This window comes from Schistocerca americana, chromosome 4 (genome assembly GCF_021461395.2).
Source record: "Schistocerca americana isolate TAMUIC-IGC-003095 chromosome 4, iqSchAmer2.1, whole genome shotgun sequence".
NCBI lineage: Eukaryota > Metazoa > Arthropoda > Insecta > Orthoptera > Acrididae > Schistocerca > Schistocerca americana.
In genome coordinates, this window is record NC_060122.1 from 283964540 (window position 1) to 283985499 (window position 20960).

General features: G+C 42.6%; 1 protein-coding gene across 1 annotated transcript in view; it reads right to left on the minus strand.

Annotated features, from left to right (window-relative positions):
* LOC124613414 (pistil-specific extensin-like protein) overlaps positions 1 to 14849 on the minus strand; it is a 67896-nt gene extending 53047 nt beyond the window's left edge. The window contains exon 1 of the mRNA XM_047142117.1: positions 14726 to 14849. Within this exon, the coding sequence (XP_046998073.1) occupies positions 14726 to 14849 (124 nt within the window). The remainder of the gene's footprint in view (positions 1 to 14725) is intronic.
* Positions 14850 to 20960: the final 6111 nt, after the last annotated feature.

The window sequence follows — 20960 nt, forward strand, 5'->3', positions numbered from 1 at the left end:
TCTCGCTTGGTTTTACATTCTTTACATAACATTCATACAATAATAGATTCTTTTTTCCTTTATGGCATAAATTGACATACATTTCATTTCAATTTTGCAGTGACTTCTTGTCGGAGCATATTTATCAATTTCAAAGAATTAAAGAAGTAAACATAGTCGCTACAACAGATTCTACACGCTGTTTCAATAACTACGCGTGGCCTCGCCTCTCTAGCATTCTCCAGGAAGGATCTACACACTACAGGGTTGAGGAAATTTCACGGAAGGGCATTTATGCGATCAGTTACGTCGCGTTACCAGACATAATTGTGATCCCCAGAACAAAATAGTTTGTTGTTTGTAAACATAACTCAAACGTGACGATACCAATCGTATAGAATACTTATTCAGTATTTAAAGTGCACCTCAATATTTACTTGTTATGTTCATTGTATAAAGGTTAACCATTTCATATGCTGAAGTATAGAGAGTTGTATCATTAATACTATATCTTATGTACAATGAGTGTAAAATTGTGTTTATGTAAGTAGGAAACGTGTATAAAAATTTCAACGCAAATCAGATGTTGGAGACTTTCACGAGTGGTCGACACTCACAGTAGGTAGGTTTCGACCCCTTGAGTATTTGGTAGTGCTCCACCTTAGTTCAGCATCGTGATATGGAACGTACTGCAACTGTATTCTTCCACACGATTTTCACATCATCGCATTCACACATATAAACTTACAATTATATTTACTTACGGTGTGGTCCTTTCTTATGTTGATATGCTACCTAAAACTCGAGAAGCATTTAGCTTTCTTCACTTCAGGACGTGTCGATGCACCGGTCCCTGGAAGAAAAAGGAACTTAATACCAACTTAAAACAGTGGCTCGATGGTCACTAATACCTCTTCCATATATTCAACCATGGAATCATTTACTTCAGTGTGCAGTCGTGGTACCACAAACTCATTTAATGTCATGTGTGCGTCTCTACTTACATTGTATATCTGAAAGATAAAGTGTATTATGAGGGTGGTGCGACCTCTTATTCAGATTGCCACTTATATTGCACTCGCTTGTTTACCTGCAGCAAGAGTTTTCTGGTTCCTCAGTTAGTTAAATTTATTACTATATAGATATAATGTACATGGTAGCGCAACTTTAGTAAATATTTCGTAGTTTAGGATCCCTTTCCGTGTATATAATACCTCAGCTTATCTCTGTTTGTAAGTATTGTGTAGATAGTCGTAGTTGTAGTATAGACTCTCCATTAATTTTCTATTTCCCTTTTCATGTAATAGGCTTTAAGAATGTTGGTGCAGGCTGTAGCCCCTAGGATTTGTTTGTTTTAGGTGCCCCAACACTTTCAGCTGTGTGTCTGGCGCGCACGCATTTGCGGCTGGTTGACTGGCTTTCTCCCCAATGTGCATTCGCTGCGTCGCTCTCTTACCACTTACGAAAATGGTTGAAATGGCTCTAAGCACTATGGGACTTAACATCTGAGGTCATCAGTCCCATAGACTTAGCACTACTTGAACCTGACTAACCTAAGGACATCACACACATCCATGTCCGAGGCAGGATTCGAACCTGCAACAGTAGCAGCAACGAGGTTCCGGACGGAAGGGCCTAGAACCGCTCGTTCACAGCGGCCGGCTACCACTAACGTCGCGGCGAGTTGTGTAGTGCATAGCGTGCTACCGTGCGTTTCTCCAGTTCGTTTATTCATTTACGACTGGGCTAAGCGCAAGGCGAAGCGTTGTGTTTGAAGTATCATCGTATCTAAACACATAAAAGCAACATTCTTCCTTGTTTCTGGCCGCGGTGGCCGAGCGGTTCTAGGAGCTACAGTTTGGAACCGCACGACCGCTACGGACGCAGGTTCGAATCCTGCTTCGGGCATGGATGTGTGTGATGTCCTTATGTTAGTTAGGTTTAAGTAGTTCTAAGTTCTAGGGGACTGATGACCTCAGAAGTTAAGTCCTATAGTGCTCAGAGCCATTTGAACAATTTTTCTTCCTTGTTCCATCCACTTACCTTATCATTTACACATATGACATACAAGAAAAAAACATAAACAAATGTTTTCCTTAACAACTAACACATAAAATCTGGAGTGTGACTTTCCAGCATACTAAATCTAATATTATTATTCTTATATACAGCTTAGTGGGTATACCAACCTTGATCGTATCTGATAAAGCCAAGAGTTGATCAAGCTCGTGCCTCCACTCTCCCCCAAGGCCACAGAATGGGGGTCTACCGTGACCGGTTCAAGTTTTCCGGCGTCGCGGTTGCATCGGTCTCTGGGTTAGGAGTATCTTCCGCTACGTGGACCGTTGGTGTTTGATTACGCCAACTAGTGTCCTGATAGGCTCTCGACTGAAATTATCTTTGCCTCTGCGTGTTATTCGGCATATGTGTGTTACTTTGCTGCTGGCCAAATTCCGCTGTCTGTGGGTTATTCGGTTGTCTGTTACCGTTTTGCTTTTGCCAAACGATCGCCTGATTATTGCCGGTAGCTTGTGCCTGTGCCTGTACATATTATACAGGCCGGCCATACGCTCCTCGCCCGTTGTAATCGTTTTTGCTAAATCTTTGCCCATTTCTTTTATATCCACCCTTATTTACGGCTTTCTCCATTGCCGTTTTGATTACCGTTACCATTACCGCAGGTCTGTGTGGGGTAAGTTTGTCATCTGTGTTGTACTAAGAATCCGTTGTTTATTTGTTGGTCCGTAAATCCTTGTGTCGCAATCGGCGTATTAACAAGCTTGGGTTTTACTGGTCTCTCTTCGTATATTAAATCTATTGAGTCCAGTACAGATAGAAAGTATTCGGGATGTGTTCCGGGATGGTAATGAGTTTTTCTCTAATGTGGGCAGGAAGACGGCTTTTTAAAATTTTCAGCACGTCTACTTGAGATACCTGGTTCGTCCAGTATCTGGTTTTATTCAAATATTTTTCAAAATAGTCCCTTAAGCTTCCATACTTGCTATTGAACGGAGCTGGGTTGAATACTTCACGTCTGAGCCTTTCTTGAACGGCTTCAGACCAATACTTATCCAAAAATGCTCCCTCAAACTGTTCACAATAGTGGCAACGTTCCGGCATGTCTGTAGCCCACAGCAGAACGTCACCCTGTTTATATTCAACAACAAATCTAATTTTCTGGGCTTCGGTCTAGGTACGAGGTAAAACGTTTCGAGACGCTCTGATAAAGACCACAGGGTGTGTTCTCTTCCCTTCAGAAGTAAATATCGGGAATTTTCGATGCCTAAGTAATCCCTCATGTGCAAGTAATGTTGACAAGCACGCCACGCTGTCAGTGACAGCGTGTTTATGTTCGCTTGTGGGGTAGTGCATGTAACTGCGCTTGCTCGACAGGTGCAACTGCAGGCGTGTGTTGTTGCATTGTGCAGCCTTCGCTATTTTCCTACGACGGGCTAGCCCCGTATTGTGGATAACCAGTGAAGGTATCCAACTTCTCTAAAAGCATGGGTTTGTTGCCTGTCATATGTTGATTTGGAATGTCAGTAGTTTTGGCAACACTGCATCGTAACCTTTCCTCTGCTTCCTTTAAACCCGAGTCTATTTTAGCTAGGAGTTGACTTTCTTTCTCCTTTAGAGCTTCTTCTCCAGTATCTACATAAATCTTGCACTCTGATACTACCTTTTCAGCAAGGGTGCTGCCCTTATCCAGCATTCCAGCTTCAGATTTTCCAGTTATATCCTTTACATCTGCACATAAATTATCTATGCTTTTTGGCCAATTCTGACTCTAGACTTAACTGATCTACTCTTAGACTCAACTTGTGTATTTCTGTAGGTGGGTTTTTGCATACGTCTTGCAGCTCACTGACTGCGTTCGTCACATTTTTTACCGACGAATCCACTTGGGATTGCGTCGCCTGAATTTGAAAATATGCTTCACTGAGGTTTTGCAACTCACCTGCAAGTTGTTCCCGTTTACAATTTACTGATAGTACCTTTTCCGTTAACGTATTTATATTGTGGGACACGTCGGTAATTATTTCTTGTTTTAGTTGTTTACCGAGCTCAAAAATGGTTCAAATGGCTCTGAGCACTATGGGACTCAACTGCTGTGGTCATAAGTCCCCTAGAACTTAGAACTACTTAAACCTAACTAACCTAAGGACAGCACACAACACCCAGCCATCACGAGGCAGAGAAAATCCCTGACCCCGCCGGGAATCGAACCCGGGAACCCGGGCGTGGGAAGCTAGAACGCTACCGCACAGCCACGAGATGTGGGCTTACCGAGCTCTGTCAACTTCCCGGATAGTTCGTCAGATAACTCAGTGCGTATAATTATGCTCACCTCACTGAACTGTTAACTAATACTATTTTTGAAATCGTTGAATGCTTGATTTTGCTGTGTAAGCTATTGCCCTATATTTTCCTGATGTCTTGTGAACTGCTGTGTAAACTATTGTGTTATTTGTTGCATGAGTTTTGTCAAATTTTGTGTCTCGCCAGTATTTACATTGCCTTTATGAACTGTTTCCTGTTCTTGTGTCGCGACATCGTGAGCAAATAAGCAAAGGAATTTTCGCTGTCGGCGCTTCAGTTTCACTATTTGAAAAAAAAAAAAAAAAAAAATGTTTCCTGGTGAGAACTGAGAAATTGTTTCATCGATCATCATAAAAGTGACCTCATGATTAGTTATATTACCAGTGTCATCATTTTTTAATAGTGGGACGTCAACCTCGTTGTTTTGGTAGCCATAGACTAGTTCACGAGTTGGCGCGTTACCTTCAACTGTTACCAAGCCCGGATTTCCGACGTCTTGGCATATTGCACCTTGTAATGAGTTTTCAACAAGGGCCATTTCCTTTGACTCCATTGTGAACAGTGTTTAATAAAATTATGAAAAGAAAAAGAAAGATTTTGTTTGTATCGGAACTCTTCAATTAAAGCAGATTTACATGTGCATTCATTAAGGAACCTGATATTCTCTGATACAGTGTTACAGAATTTGAATGAATTATTTTGCACTGTATTGTTGGCTTTACACAAAGTTTCGTCTTTCCTATATAATTACACTTTCAGTAAATGATATTAATTGGAAGGAAAGGAGATTATTTACTGCGAGTGAGACGGTGCCAAGCGCGGCCTTACAAGCATACATCGTAGCAGCTTTTCACCTGAACGGCTGAAATCCGCATTCCCGGCGCGTCTCGTTTGTAGACAGTATTTAATTTTAATTTGTTGCTTCAAGTTATTAATGGTTCCAATCACACGGACATCTAACAAATGCAAAAAAGGCCTAATTAGTTTCTTGTAACCATAAAATGGATCATTTATCTCAAAAAATTTTTATCTCAACTATTGAAAGGTCTGTTCATATTCCGCTCGGCGCTGTCCTTTGAACGGTCGCCATTGAGTAGTTACGCGGGTAATAAAATGTAGTGTATAATGGAAACTGTTTAATAATTGCTACTTAAATAATTAAAGAAAGAAATTTTGGAAGAATAATTGGAAAAAATTGGAAGGTACACAAATCCCGAGTGAACTGGCATTAATATCAACGGACCCTCAATATTCCATACATATATTCAGCATTTAAATTTACGTACTTCTTTCTCTTGTTACCACCATTGTGCATAGAGCATGGTATGACAATACTGGTTCCGGTTCGCCCCTCTTCTGCTCACGCAAATTGTTCTTGTCTACTTCGATCTTCTTGATGCAAGATTCTCGGCGCGTCGCGGAATGATGAATGTACGAATAAACTTAGCTATCTCAATAACTTTCAATAACACCTTTTAATGTACAATTGGAATACTCATTTTTTAACAATATTATCTCGGCGGAAATCGCCATACGTCCACCTACTACCATTCATATAGACAAACAGATGAATATAACGAAATTAAAAATTGAAGAGCATATCTCTACTTGTTTTGTTTGTGACCCAATAGTATCGCTGGTACAGAATTATATATATATATATATATATATATATATATATATATATATATATATATATATATATATATAAGAACGAAGGAGAAAGAAAAAATATACTAATATGATACATTACAAGTTAGAGCTCCAATCAGCCCTTTATCCCTCCTAAACTTTGTTTTCAGGACATTCGTAACATAGTGTTCAGTAATAAATACTTTCTGTATGAGATATAAGTAGAGTCCTTCATGGCGCACCTTTATCGCAAAGCAGTTAGTCCACCTCCGTAAAGTTACTACACCATCATAACAGAAAAGGACGCAACGACACCCTGCTCGCTTGCAGAAAACACAGACGCACCTTACGCAACAGTTATTTCATGTGAAAGTATAGGGACCCACTTGTGCTCACATTCTGGTCTTTTTTAAGCTTTTGCATGCTGACAAGATAGTCTTGTAGGTACAATGCAACACTGGGAACTGTATCAACAATCGTTACATGTTTACGTACAGTTTGAGAACTTAACTCTTATTGAGCATTCTGATCAATTACTAATTTCAACTAATGTATGTATTTTCTCATTGTCCTAGTAAATATAAATAGCCCAAAATATATTTTGCACTGCGCTCATGACCTGCACTATTTATGTTTTTTTTAATAGGAAACTTTTTTTTAATAGTCTTGTAATCACAGAAAATCGCTACGTACAGCCACATATGTCGTATGTCGTGAGGGAAAAGTAAACCTGCATTCTCAGTGCTGTGCCTCCAGTCATGGACAAGAGAATGACAAAATGGTTCAAATGGCTCTGAGCACTACGGGACTTAACTTCTGAGGTCATCAGTCCCCTAGAACTTAGAACTACTTAAAACTAACTAACCTAAGGACATCACACACACCCATGCCCGAGGCAGTATTCGAACCTGCGACCGTAGCGGTCACGCAGTTCCCGACTGTAGCACCTAGAACCGCTCGGCCAACCCAGACGGCAGAGAATGACACTTGTGTACACTGTTCCGATAGACAACGTGCGCGAAGGGTCATTTCAAATTCAGGGCTTGCAAAAAAGTGGTTCAAATGGCTCTGAGCACTATGGGACATCTCAGGCCATCAGTCCCCTAGAACTTAGAACTAAAACCTAACTAACCTAAGGACATCACACACACCCATGCCCGAGGCAGGATTCGAACCTGCGACCGTAGCGGTCGCGCGGTTCCAGACTGTAGCGCCTAGAACCGCTCGGCCACCGACGGCCGGCCAGCGCTTGCACTCGTTATAACGTTAGGGTAGAGTCGTCGCAGTATACGGTGGCCGATTCGCAGTGACTAATTTCCTTCCAAAGCGCTGGGCCAGTTCACCCGTTTGTTCGGACGGGGAGGCCTACACTGTCTGTCAACTTTCAGGCGGTCGGCGATGACAGATTCAAGGCGCATCGCCTGCATTCTTTCTTAAACGACTTTGCAGAAACTATCGGGTAAAAAAAAATGCTTTACTTGTAACTTTATATGTCAGGTTCATTATGATGTGCCCATCATTTCGCTAACGGCCATAGTTATTGTGATATTTACGAAGAAGTAAGACACTGCGAGAAATTCGAAAAAGTTTACAATGAAAAATAGGGATGCATATTACGTAACATGTTGCTGCATATGGAATTTAGCTAACATATTGAATTTTTCTTTAGACTTGGGTGGAGGTTTCTATCTGTTACTAATCTCGATAAAACTGATCTGATGTAGCGCACTCATTTGCGATCGCGCCACTTCAGCGATAAGGCCAGAGTGAAATAGCCACAACATTCCTTATATTTCATAAATAGTTTGAGATATCAAAATGAAATTTTGGCAAATGATGGCACGCAAAGATGAGAGTATTTTTCCGTTTGGGTATTATATGAAACTTCATTATCTACTGTGTTATTCCACTAACTACATAATTCTTTGGGGAAAGTATGTAATTTTTAAGGGCCACCGATAGCTGGTGAAATGAGAAATTCTATGGGTTTTGGAACACCATAAGTAAATACATTACACGTTTACTTTATACCGAGGATATGCCTTAGTTCCTCACTTAATAAACCTAATGAACCAATGTTTCAGAATTCTCTTGCAGTTGTGTCTGCATAACATATTAGTGAGGTGATACTGTGTAAACTCCGCTGTGTTTTGCCAAAAGAAGCAAATTTTAACATGGCAACAAGAGAAAAGTAGGTTTTACTCAAAATTCACCACTCCTGACAATTCTCTGAAAGTTAAGAACAGTTAACAAGCCAGGCGAAAATAAATCGCTGCATTTTCGGGGGAGTTCTTCCTGAATACTAACGAAAACAGAGGTGACAGATCTTTCTGAATGGTCATCAGGCAAGTTTAAGCGTGGAGGGGTCCCACTTAATATTAAAAAAAGAAATATGAGTGTAGGCTTCAGTTTAGAATGGCACTTACCTCCAGCGCTCGCCATTTCCCCTACAGCACCTGCCTGCAGCCTCCACCACTACCGCTCTCTCCACACGTGCCCTGCCGCCCATGTACTACTGGCCACAGTATTCCGTGCCGACTCTAATAAGGGTTGTCACGACGGGGAATTTTAGTGATGGTGTGAGGGACCAGTAATGTCCAAATGTGTGTGAATTCCTAAGGGACCAAACTGCTGAGGTCATCGGTCCCTAGACTTACACACTACTTCAACTAACTGATGCTAACAACAATACCCACACCCATGCCCGAGGGAGGACTCGAACCTCTGGCGGGAGGGGCAGCGCAGTCCGTCCATGGCGCCTCAGACCGCGTGGCCACTCCGCGTGCTAAGAAGCTATGATTTTCCTCACTCCCCACAAGACCAGATTTTAATGCGGAGAATATTCTCTGTTTTCTTTCATGAAATGCGTGATTCGCGCTGACTGAACGATGAGAGACATGTTGGTGGCACCTTGTGTTGGAAAAAAGTTGTGACTAAGAGAGGAAGGTTGGAGGGCTGAGTGTAGCCGTTAGTTGGCAGATAGCAGTGGTGAATAGTGATGTAAGACAGTGTAATAATTACGAGAACACTAAAAAGAAAGTCCTGTGACAAAGATTAAGGTTTAATTTGAAAAGAAAAGACATTTTATAAAAGAAATGGAGATGGAATTATCGGAGATTTGTTAATATAGAAGGAGAGTCATAACGTTAAACGTAAAATAATATATTGTTTGTCCTGCTTCTCTGTCACGAAGAAGTAATGGTAAGTGAATATAATAGTTCTGTCTCAAAAAATATGACAATTTAATAGTATTGTTTTCTTTTAAATTGCAATTAATCCTGCTTGGTATTGCTGGCGTGTTATTGACATTAGTTATAGAGAAAGCTGAGTAGAAATTACGCTTGTGAAGTTCATTATTTGTAATGTTGCTGCAGATATAAAATCGAGAAACGATTAGAGATGCAAATTAAGTCAGAAAACTATGAAAATTTATGTAGTGGCAATGTACAGAGTTTTTATCTTCATCGGCTATATTAACCAACAGATAAAGGAATCAAGCTCTCTGCCACATTGGCGGTAAGGAGTTGCAGTAAAAAGAAACTTCCACTAGCAATGCTTTCTTCGTGTAGCTGTCCACGAAAAAAGTAAATTGAGTTGAATTCATTATTTACTGTTACTGTATTATTATTATTATTAATATTATTGCACTGGATAGGGACGGCAGACAAGCCAATAGCGTTCGTGTCCAAAACGACAAAAACGGTTTAGCACAGCTACTCCGAAGTTCAGAAAGTGGCCCTGGCCCTCGTTTTCGCTATTAAAAAAATTCCGTAACTACATCTCTGGCCGAAAATCGCTGTTGCAGACCAGACGGAGCTTAAAGCCATGGTGGCTCAAAGATCCGTTAAGCAGTGGCGTAGCGAACAACATAACTGGCGCCCATGGCACGATAGTTTATTGGCGATCTAACCCCCCCCCCCCCCTCCTCTCCATAGCGCACGGGGTACGACATTACACTTAATTGGCGCCCCCTCCAGAAACACATATAATAATACACAGAAATTACTCTAATAACAAAATTTTTTGGGAAAATCTTGTTTGTCTTGGAGACAGTTTGGCGCCCCTCTGCAAGTGGCTCCTGGAACATGGACAGACTCCCTTACCTCACCTCGCTACGCCGTTACGCCGCTCAGGCACAGCAACGTCTGCACCATTGGTCCCTGTTTCTGCCGACCTGTAACTTTGCGATCGAGTTCCGGGCATCATACAACTATGGAAATATCGGCGTTGCACCACGCCTGCTTATAGGTGGAGATGATTCCTTTGATGCATGTATCAAGGTTTGTTTCAGGATTCATGGCCTCTGAAGTAAGGCTATTACAAGCTTTCCGCTCAAATCCAGAGATATGGCTGACGATATTACGAAATATACAGTCTTCTCACAAATCACACGCTTCTCGCAATCTCTGTGGTCTGCAACAAAAAGGTCCTTGACCCATCCCAATCCCGCGCATTTTTGGAATCTCCGACGGCTCTATCACTCTACCATGGGGGCATTATCCCCTATTCTACAGGAGCCCAGGCATAGGTTGTAATTACAGTGGCACACCGTCGCCACTGGGACACTGTAATGATTAAGGTATAGCTCGACAACATGTGTAATGGGAGGGGTTGGAGAAAGATGTTGAGTCCCTACTTAGAACCTGTGCTCTCTGCTGCAAGTACCAGGTGCTCTCCCGCAGTCGTATTTCTCTTGGCCTAATCCAGCGGAACCTTAGAGGCGGGTGCAAATTAATTCTGTGGTCATCTTTCTTGGGACTATTGGCTCATTTCTGTAGAGGCCTCCTCGCGGTATCTGTATGTTGTATGAATGCACAATAGAGTCATGTCCAAAACGGTTAGATCATTGAAGCAGATTCTCGCAGCAGAGAGTCTTCCACTCGCCATCATGATGGACAGTGGCCCACAGTTCACGAATCATAAGTTTGAATCCTTTTGCATAACACATGGTATCTGGCACCTCTATAATGTATCCTTCCATCAATCAGACGGGTTCGTTGTGCCACTGGTACAACATTGTCGCCACTAGGATCAGGATCATTAATCTGCAATTCGTCAGTGAGGTCAAAGTAGTGTATCTGAAAACATGGTACGTTAAGATGGAATGGTTTCCAGGCACAGTAGTGTGTCAGATAGGCAAGAAAATCTTAACTGCCGATGATGACACGGCCGGCCGGGGTGGCCGAGCGGTTCTAGGCGCTACAGTCTGGAACCGCGTGACCGCTACGGTCGTAGGTTCGAATCCTGCTTCGGGCATGGATGTGTGTGATGTCCTTAGGCTAGTTGGGTTTAAGTAGTTCTAAGTTCTAGGGGACTGATGACCTCAGAAATCTAGTCCCATAGTGCTTTGAACCATTTGATGATGACACGAGGCAGAAACACATCAACCAACTCTGACCACACATAGCGGTGTTGGTGCCTTTTGGGTATTATAACCAATTTTCGGCTACAGGTATCAGCGATTCACCTATCCAAGACGGAAGGGAAACTAGGTGGTGTTATATATAATATCACAGCAGTTCACCACCTCCGACGCTCTTGCATTACCTGGGCTAATGAGCATAGACCCTATCAGTGGCAACACAGATGGACATTGTTCACGCCTATTATAGCGGCCGATGAAGAAGGGGCCTATACTCTCCCCTCCCTTGCGGGGGTTGGAATCTTGGGTTCACTGTCTACGCCTGCTAGACACTTTCCACAACACTGTTTTCTGGATTGTCTGCTTCACAGACAAGGTAGTGAGCAGCGCAATTCTCAGTGGCTGTTGAACAGAGGCTGCCTTCAGCGAAGGGATTGTCTCTTTGCCACACCTCCACAGATACCAACCATGGACACCAATGATGTCATCTGACCAGGACAGTCAATGGGTGATGAACTCATTATCTCCAAAAGTGACAGCCAATCACATGGATCCAATGTAGCCATCCGTGTGGTCTTATAACCTACAGTCCGAAGGTTGCAGATACAGTCACATTTCGAGAGCCGCATTTTACAGTCAACAGTTACCTTCTAGATCGGCCGTCATAGTCACGCAGATACCAGTAAGTGCGGTGACCTAAAGAGAGACACCTTACTGGAATATGCTGTATTACTAAACAGACTTGTTAGTGAAATTGTGCAAGGTGGCTACACTGAGCCACAGCGCCAGAGATTGCGCCAAAGAGTTTTATTCCGCCGCCTCCACTGGCAGTGCTTGTCGAGATGTGGCAGTAGTCAGTGCTTGTTGAGAAGTAGTAGTAGTGAGTCGGTGTTGAGATGTTGTAGTAGGGAGTGCTTGTTCCATTTTTTATGTAGTTGTTTGATGGGCTAGACAGCAGATGTTGTTCGAATGGAGATATTGTAATGATCAGAGTGCTTTTCGTCAATATATATGAAGGTAAAAAAAATTACCTTTTTTTTTATTATTTCAATGTCTTAAATAATGCGTCATTACAGGTTCAGTCAACAAAGCATCTGGCTTGTGTTCTTGTATTAGAGTGTAATTCTGGTTTTCTTGCGCAATTATAGTATTTCTATTTTTTTAAATTACTTCAGTATAAATGGTATTTAAAATTTCTTGTCTTATTGAAGAAGAACCGTGCCAGATGTGTACGTTGAATCACACTTCCACACACAAAACAGTAACACTTGTGCTTTGGTTTCGTAAGTTTTATAGTTGCTGAGGACTTAATTAATTAATTGTGTTAACGGAAATTTTCTTTCATTCTTTGTTGTTGTTCTATGCAGTCAGATTGCGTACAAATACTAGTCAGGGCCAACCGTTTACGAGACAGCGTAACCGAACATACAGCTACGAAAAATAAAAATTATTTTCATTTATATAATTAAGCCCCCATGCAATTGCCACAGCCTTATTGGTGCAGTTTTGGTGAGCCGTGGCGGACTGGCGCCAGCATCGGGTATGCTCGTTATGTCGTTGCGATCGATTTTGGAGGGTATATGAGATCTTTGCATATCGTGTGGCTTTCTTCCGGGTTGGAGGGCTTCAAGAGTCGGTCGTTAGCTTTCAAAAGGAAAACATAGAGAGACGTGGGACGTCTCCGGAGAAAGGAGTGTCTACTGCGACCGAGTGTGCCCTATCAGCGTGGTATACCACGCAATTGTATTGATCGGAAAGTCTGTGTTTTGGGGCAACTCGGAGATCCAAGTTTCATGATTTCTATCAAGGGAAAGGTCCCTGAAGGAATGTGGTTAAGTTGTTTGAGCCGCTGAGTTGTGCTGTTTGCAAACATCAAGTAAGTCGGCCGTTAGTGTATGTGGCTGAGCGACGCGTTGAGAGACGTTTCACTCACTAGATGATTGTGGAACTTACACAGTCGTTAATCGAAAAGAATGTGGATGAGCTCCGTGTGAGCTAGTTAAATGTTGGCTTCGCAGTGAAGTCTTGGTTATAACTGTATTAAGGGATTGAAAACTGCATCTATGTGATATTATTATTATTGGTGAACCGTCCTTAAATGGTTTCAATTTAAAGGGCAGTGATTGCTGTGGACGGAACATTTTGTAGACTGATGCACGTATGTCTGATGCAAGGATTCTACCCTGTATTTCGTGTGTGTTTCAGAGAGTTGCAATTGCCCTGTGTTTGTCAAAAGCTGCCGTAAAGGCCAACGCCTTGGCGGGGAATGAGGTGTAACCCTCAGCCTAGGTCCTGCTGTGTTTACGTATCCCTCCACGGCTGGATTGCTTTGGGCGAAGACCGCATACAAAAAGATTGGTATATCTTTTCCTTCCGCCAAGGCGGCTAAAACGCGTTTTGTAATTAGTGATTTTCTGATGTTCAAACAAATGTTTTTTTGCGTTACATAAAGATAGACCTGCAACTAAGTGTAACCTGGGTGTGTTTCATGGCAATCTTTCTTGCTTCTGTTACATATCTATGTTCTAGTGAATTGTGTTTAACCACGTGAGATCTAAGTGTTGTTTGGGCCATGTAGTGTTTAAATGCAAATAAGTGGCTGGCCCACTCTGATAGGTACTGTACTGTTAGTTGTAAGTTTTTGTTAAGCGTGGCGAAGCCACGGCAATACTGGGTTTGCTGGTTGCTTCTGAACTGTTTTTACATGCATTTTATGGTTATACTTTTTTCTTAATAAGAACTTAAACTAAGTAACTATTGTTTGTAGTGAGGATTGTGGGGAATGATCTGCAGGAACCTTATGTTAATAAATTAAGTATGCGTAAATCAAAGTACGACTACCAACCATGATTCGCCATCCCGTTTCCCGTTCTGATGGCCGGTCGGTGTGGCCATGCGGTTCTAGGCGCTTCAGTCTGGAACCGCGTGACAGCTACGGTCGCAGGTTCGAATCCTGCCTCGGGCATGGATGTGTGTGATGTCCATAGGTTAGTTACGTTTAAGTAGTTCTAAGTTCTAGGGGGCTGATGACCATAGATGTTAAGTGCCATAGTGCTCAGAGCCAAGCCCGTTCTGATAATAGTTGTGGTATGGATTGTGCAAGGTCGTATTAAAGGGGCCAAGTACCAGCCGGTACGGATTTAGTCGCTTGAGGACATTAGTACTTGAAGTGGTAACTTGCGACGTGTCTCCATGTGGAAGGGCATCGGGATGTTGTAGCTTCCCCTTCCTTCCCCCTGGATAGGTTTGCTGCTCTTACCTATAACTCGGAATGGGTTATAATATTCAGAAGCCACATACACCTATAAGGGTCATCAGAGTTGGGTGATATGTTTCCACCTTGCATCAACATCGGCAGTTAAGATAATGTACAAATGTACATGGCGTTGCCCATCTGACACAGTACCATACCTGTCAACCATTACTTCTTACCATAGCGTGTTTCCAGATATGCGACGATGGCCTCGACGAAGAACTGCTGCTTTGTGTTGCTGATCCCGATGGTGACAATGTCGTCCTGGCGGCAGGGCGCTCTAAGGGACAGAAGGGTCCACATCTGCTGATCATGCAACAACTGTGCTGGCAGAGCGTCCTTGTGTGGGTTGGCATAGTAAGAGGCGAGAGGCAATAGTAACTTATCTTCGAGTGTTTAATTGACTGCAAGAGTCCTCATTTTTTGAGTCTTTATCAACCTCACGGTGGCGCTGTTTGATTGATGGAAGGGTACACTGTGGAGTTTCTGGATGACATGGACTGTGGAGAAGGATTCGAACTTGTGACTCGTAAATTGTGTGCAGTTACCAGTCATGATGGTTAGGGGAAAACTTTCCACTGCAATAAAAATGCTGCAACAACACTCTGTGCATTCATACAACATACGGATAGCTCTTTGACGCATCAACCAACATGAGCTAATTAGTCCCAAGAAAGGGGACCGCAATGTCCAGGCGTAGCCGACTCCAAGGTTCCGTTGGATTAAGCCAAGGGAAATATGACCCCAGAGCACCGCCTGGTACTTGCAGCAGAGAGCACAGTTTCGAAGTAGGGATTCAAAATTTTTCTCCAACCCCTTCCATTACATATGATGTCGAGCAATATGCAACGGAGTGCCGCTAGAATAACAACCTGCGCCTTGTCTCCCGTAGAGTAGAGTATGATGACCACTTGGTGGAGTGATGGAGCCTTTTGGAGTTTCCAAAAATGCGCGAGCTTGGAGTAGGTCAAGGTCCTTTTTGATGCAGGCTGCTGAGCTTGCAAGCAAGAAGTATCTGACTCGTTAGAGGACTGTATCTTTCGTAATAGCGTCAGCGTTGACCCTGGCATTGAGCGGAAAGCTTGTCACTACCTGGCTCGAGAGGGCGTGAAACCTGAAACAAACCTCGGGTCATGAATCAAAGGAATCAATCCCACCCGCCGTGATACAATGTCGGCATCTGCATGGTTGTATAATGTCCGGAACTCGTTCTCATATTTAGTGGTTGACGGAAAGAGGGACCAGTGTTGCAGACGCTGCTGCCTCTTAACGGGTATTTTGGCTACCAGATTAAGAAACGTGACCACAGTTTTATGCTTTGTCTGCAACAGGAATTTTCGCCCTCAGGTGTAGTGATGAAATTTTTTGATGTTGAGAACGAGGGCCAGGGTCTCATTCTTAACTTGGGAGTAGCTGTGCTGAGCCATGTTCAGCGTTTCGGACATGAACGCTATTGGCTTATCTGCCATCCGTATCCTGCGTGACAACAGTGGCCCGATCCCAGTGTCGGAAACGTCGGTGGCCACGATCAAGGGCTTCCAATGTCGTAGTGTACCAAGCATCTGGAGTCCAGGAATTCCCTTTTTAGTCGTTCGAACGGCCATTGACATTTAGAATTTGTGAAGTTGCTCCACAATTGTGGTTGCCGACGAGATGAACATCTGCTTCTAATAAATGGGAGCTGGGAGTTGGGCGATGGCCTGGAGATATTTGACTGTGAGACGGATGCCATCTGCGGAGAAAATATGACACAGGTACTCGATTTCATTCTGGAAGAACAGCACTTTGAGTCCTGTATGGCGTAAGGTGTGCAACAGTTGATCCAGGTTGTGTAGATTCTCATTCATGATGTTGCCGGCAGTGATGATATCGTACATGGAACTTTGTGGGTTCAGCTGGTCGAGATATCACTGAAATAGTGCCTTTGCTATGTTAATGCTAAAGGGAAGTCTGTTATATTTGTAGATACCAAAAGGCGTTCTAACGACAACCATTTGTTGACACTCTTCATTGAGAGGCAGTTGTAGATATGCCTCAGTCAAATCGATGTGAGAGGAAAAGTGACCGTGCCCCAATTAGACCATGATACCTTCTAGTCGTGAAATGGGACACGTGCAGGCGACAGCTTGCGCGTTCGCTGTTGATCTGAAGTCTCCACTTAGACAAAGATTGCCGTTGGGCTTCTCGGCGATGACCTGTGGAGTGGTCCACATGCTGTTGGATACAGGTACCTTAATGCTAGCAATTTCTGGACAGTCCAACTCCTATTTAATCTTGTCCCGAAATGCAAAAGGAATGGGATGCACTTTACAGAATTTGGATATAATGTCACAACGTAAAGTAATGCGTGCTTCATAATCTTTGATGCTACCGCACTGGTCTGAAGGCAGTGTTGAGGACAAACTGTTTTAGCTCGGCAACATTTGCATTACGGGTAATTTCTTCAGTGGCTGAAGTTGACACCATTAAGGTTGCCTACTTTGGCTACTTCCACTCATTGATGTCATATGCTATCATATTCTGGGGGAACCAACCACTTGCAAAAAAAGTTTTCACCATCCAAAAAGAAGCAATCAGAATTATATGTGGGGTCCATCAAAGACACTCTTGCAGGCACTTGTTTCGGAAGATAGGTATCCTAACAACTGCCTCACAGTATATTTTTTCCTTGCTGACCTTTTTGTGCAAAAATATTTCTATCTACCAAGACAACAGTAAACTCCATGGCTATAACACCAGAAACAAAAACAATCTACATTTCGAAATGAAACGTCTCACTCTGGTACAAAAAGGAGATTACTATTCCAGCATTAAGCTGGTCAATGCTCTACCACTACATATCAAATGTGTTCATACAGAACTGCCAAAATTTAAACAAGTTCTCAAAGATTGCCTGACAGAGAAATCATTTTATACTTTGGATGAATATTTGAAAGAAAATGTATACCATCACTAAACTTATTGTGTCTAGAAGTAGTTCAACTGATTTTATTGTGCATTTGAGCATTAGCACACTTTTTGTAACAACAAATTGGCTGTACCTGTATTTACTCTTATAGGCCTAATATCTGATTTAACTTTGTGTTCTTGTTTTTAACCTTCATTTGAAACTCCTTTTTCTGTTAAATGGTTGTTATGTTATCTAGCTGACATTGTATCTATTACTGTATTTATAGTATGTCTTACTTAAACTATGTACAATTTGGCATTGAATTGCCCTTGTATTTATTGTACAATTTGACACGTTCCATATCCTTGTGATTGACTCACTAACTGGATCTACGCAACATGAAATAAATAAACTAATAAATAAATGTTGCACCATCCGTGGTCTGGATACTGATGATCCAGTGGTCTGGCGGTTTGGAAGCTGGAATAGGTCTAGACCCAAGACACTAGCAGCTGTGTGCGATTGTGTTACCAAAAGTAGTATGCTTAAGATCTTTCATGTGAGTAGTATGGTCACTGTAAATTATCAGTGTTCCAAGACAGTTGAACAACTATGTGGCCCCAATTAAAGCATAGGTGTCACTATTGACGATGGTTTTCGCTGAACCTTAAACAGCTCTAAATGAACTATTCGATCGCAGATATCCACCAACACAGCGCTTTCACTGTGTAAAAGAATACTGTACGTATTACTTCCAGATTCATCAGCATTAGGGTCAAGTGCATTATGAGAGAGAACACAGGAGATATCCCTCCTTATCCAGGAAAATGATCATGTGACATAACACTGTACACCGTATTCTCAAAACCATCAGTATTAGAATCAAATGCATGCACCAGTGCATGTGGAGTGCTTGATGGAGTGACAATTTCTTCAAACTTCAGCCTTATGACCGAGCTTCCAACAGACTGAGTATGTCACGCGGTTGCAACAGCAGAACTGTCTATCGTGGGTCATGGAACATGAGAACAAGATTTGACACGAGAAGAGTTACCAGCTCAAGATGTAACCTCTTTCCGTGGCGCAACCCGAGGCCCAGATGCCTGGTGATGTTTACCTTTCTGTTTGCCTTTACGAACATCCACATACTTTAACGCTGTCTGAAAAAGTTCAGTTCCCTTGTAGTCGAGCACCTGTTCTGTTTGCTTGGTCTGTTCAAAAACTTGGATAACTGTTAACCACTCATCTAGTGGATAAGATCCCTAAGTAGCCCTGTGAATGGAGCATGGTCAATTAAGATAGCCCTCACAGCATTATCCGCATAGAAAAGAGCACAATCTTGCTTTCACACTGGAAACGACAGACGTGAGTAAGGCCTCGCAAATTAGCAACCCAGTCAGTAAACGATTGGCCAGGCTTCTTATAAGTAGCATAAAATTTCTGGCTTGTTGCCGCAACGAGAAGTTTTCTCTGAGACGAGTATCTTAATCTGTCCTTAACAACCGTATAACTCAAGTCACACGGGTCTTTACCTGGGAAAAGCCGCTGAACCAGACTGCACACATAAGTACAAGCACTAGATAAGAGGAAAACACATTTGGTTACACCACCTAAGGTTCCGAATGCCATAAAATGTTCTTGAAATATGTCCACGTAACAGGCCCACTCTTCTTACCCGGTTCAAGTGGGTGGAACGCCAGTGGCCGTCGCTAGACGTCTGGAGGACAGATGCGTTCCTAGTACTTGGAAAGAAAGCGAAGGTCTTATCCATTTTCTAGGAGGCTCATTGAGCAGACAGATAGAACTATAGTCCTATGTATCTGATGTCAGTCTTTTGTAGCATTTGGGAATAGATTTTATGCTCGTGTGTTATGACATTTTTGGAGACTCGAACTCTCCTCTGTAGGAATGAAAATGACTTCTGGTCGTGTGAAACCCAGCTCGCCCTGTTCGCCCACGAGACCCAGAAATCAGTAGATATGGGCACATGTTGACGCCATGTTCCTTGACTTCCTGTAGGCGTTTGACACACTTCCACAGTGGCGTCTAATAAACAAAACATCAACGAAAGGAATATCAGACTATCTTTGTGATTGGACTGAAGAGTTTCTAACAAACAGAACACAGCATTTCATTCTCAATGTAGAGAAATCTTCAAACGTAAAAGTAACTTCGGATGTACCCCAAGGGAGTGTTACCGGAGCATTAATTTTCACAATATATATTAATGATCTAGTGGATAATCATGCCTCTCGTGGATGACGCTATTGTATACTGAGAAATCACAATGTTAGAAACTTGTAGCAAAGTGCAGGAGGAACCACAGAGGATCGATGTGTGGTGCAGGGATTAGCTGTTGACCTTCATCATTAAACAAATTTAACCCTTGCACCTAAATAGAGAAATATCCATTATCATACGTTTACACGATTACAGCTCAATCACTGGAAGCAGTCACATCCACGAAGTAACGAGAAGTACGCGTACGGAGCGATTTAAGGTGGAACTGTTCCACAAAACTGATCACATGCAGGGAAGTGTAGTCCACCCGCAAAGAGGTAGCGTACAAAACTTTCGTTCGATCAGTACTTGAATATCGCTCGTCTGTCAAGGGTCCGTACCGGATATCACTGATGCAGAAAGTTGAGAGGATTCAAAGAAGAGCAGCACGATTCGTTAGAGATTCATTTACTAAGGGCGAAAGCGCCACTGAAATGCCCAGGAAATTCCAATGGCAGACGCTACAAGAGGCGTGTTACGCTTCAGGATATGTTTTACCTTTAAAGTTGCGCGAGTGTGCGTTCCTAGAGGAGTCAACCAATATATTGCTTCCGCTGACGTATATCACTCGAAAAGAACATCAAAATAAAATGTTGAGGCTTGCGATCAATTGTTCTTTCCGCGAAAAGTTTGCGACTGGAACAGGAAAGGGGGAAAGTGACTGTTTCGCACAGCACCCTCCGCCACACACCACAAGATGCGTTGTGGAGTATAGATGTAGATTTAGATATAAATTAATAATATGTGCCCATAAAGTTTTAATCAGGTACCTGGGCGAAATGATGCGCTCTTGTACTGTCTCACCCGGCACCCACAAGGTGTCATTCTCGGCGCTTTACTTTATGCTTTGTGTACTAAGCGCCTGGAAATTGCTCTCCCTGTCTCAAACAAGAAACTATAGCTCGAGGAAACTGTTTATTTATTCATTCATACCGGACTGTTTGTGGAATGTGAAACACAACTTACCACAACGAAAATCCGTGTGATACAACGTATCCGAGCAGACGATATGACAATTGACAAATCATATGTTGTATTTTTCATGAATACCACGGAATCCTGACAGCATGATCCAAGGTTGTCATAAATATCCGGTAACATCGACAGCCGATTCCTAGGTACTATTAATAGGTCTCACTCACTAACCACACAACAAGAAGCTGTCAAAAAGCCAAAAATATTATCCTGTCAGTTTCGCTTGTTTTCTGTGGCTCACCCGACACCCTTTTACTGACTTTTTGCGA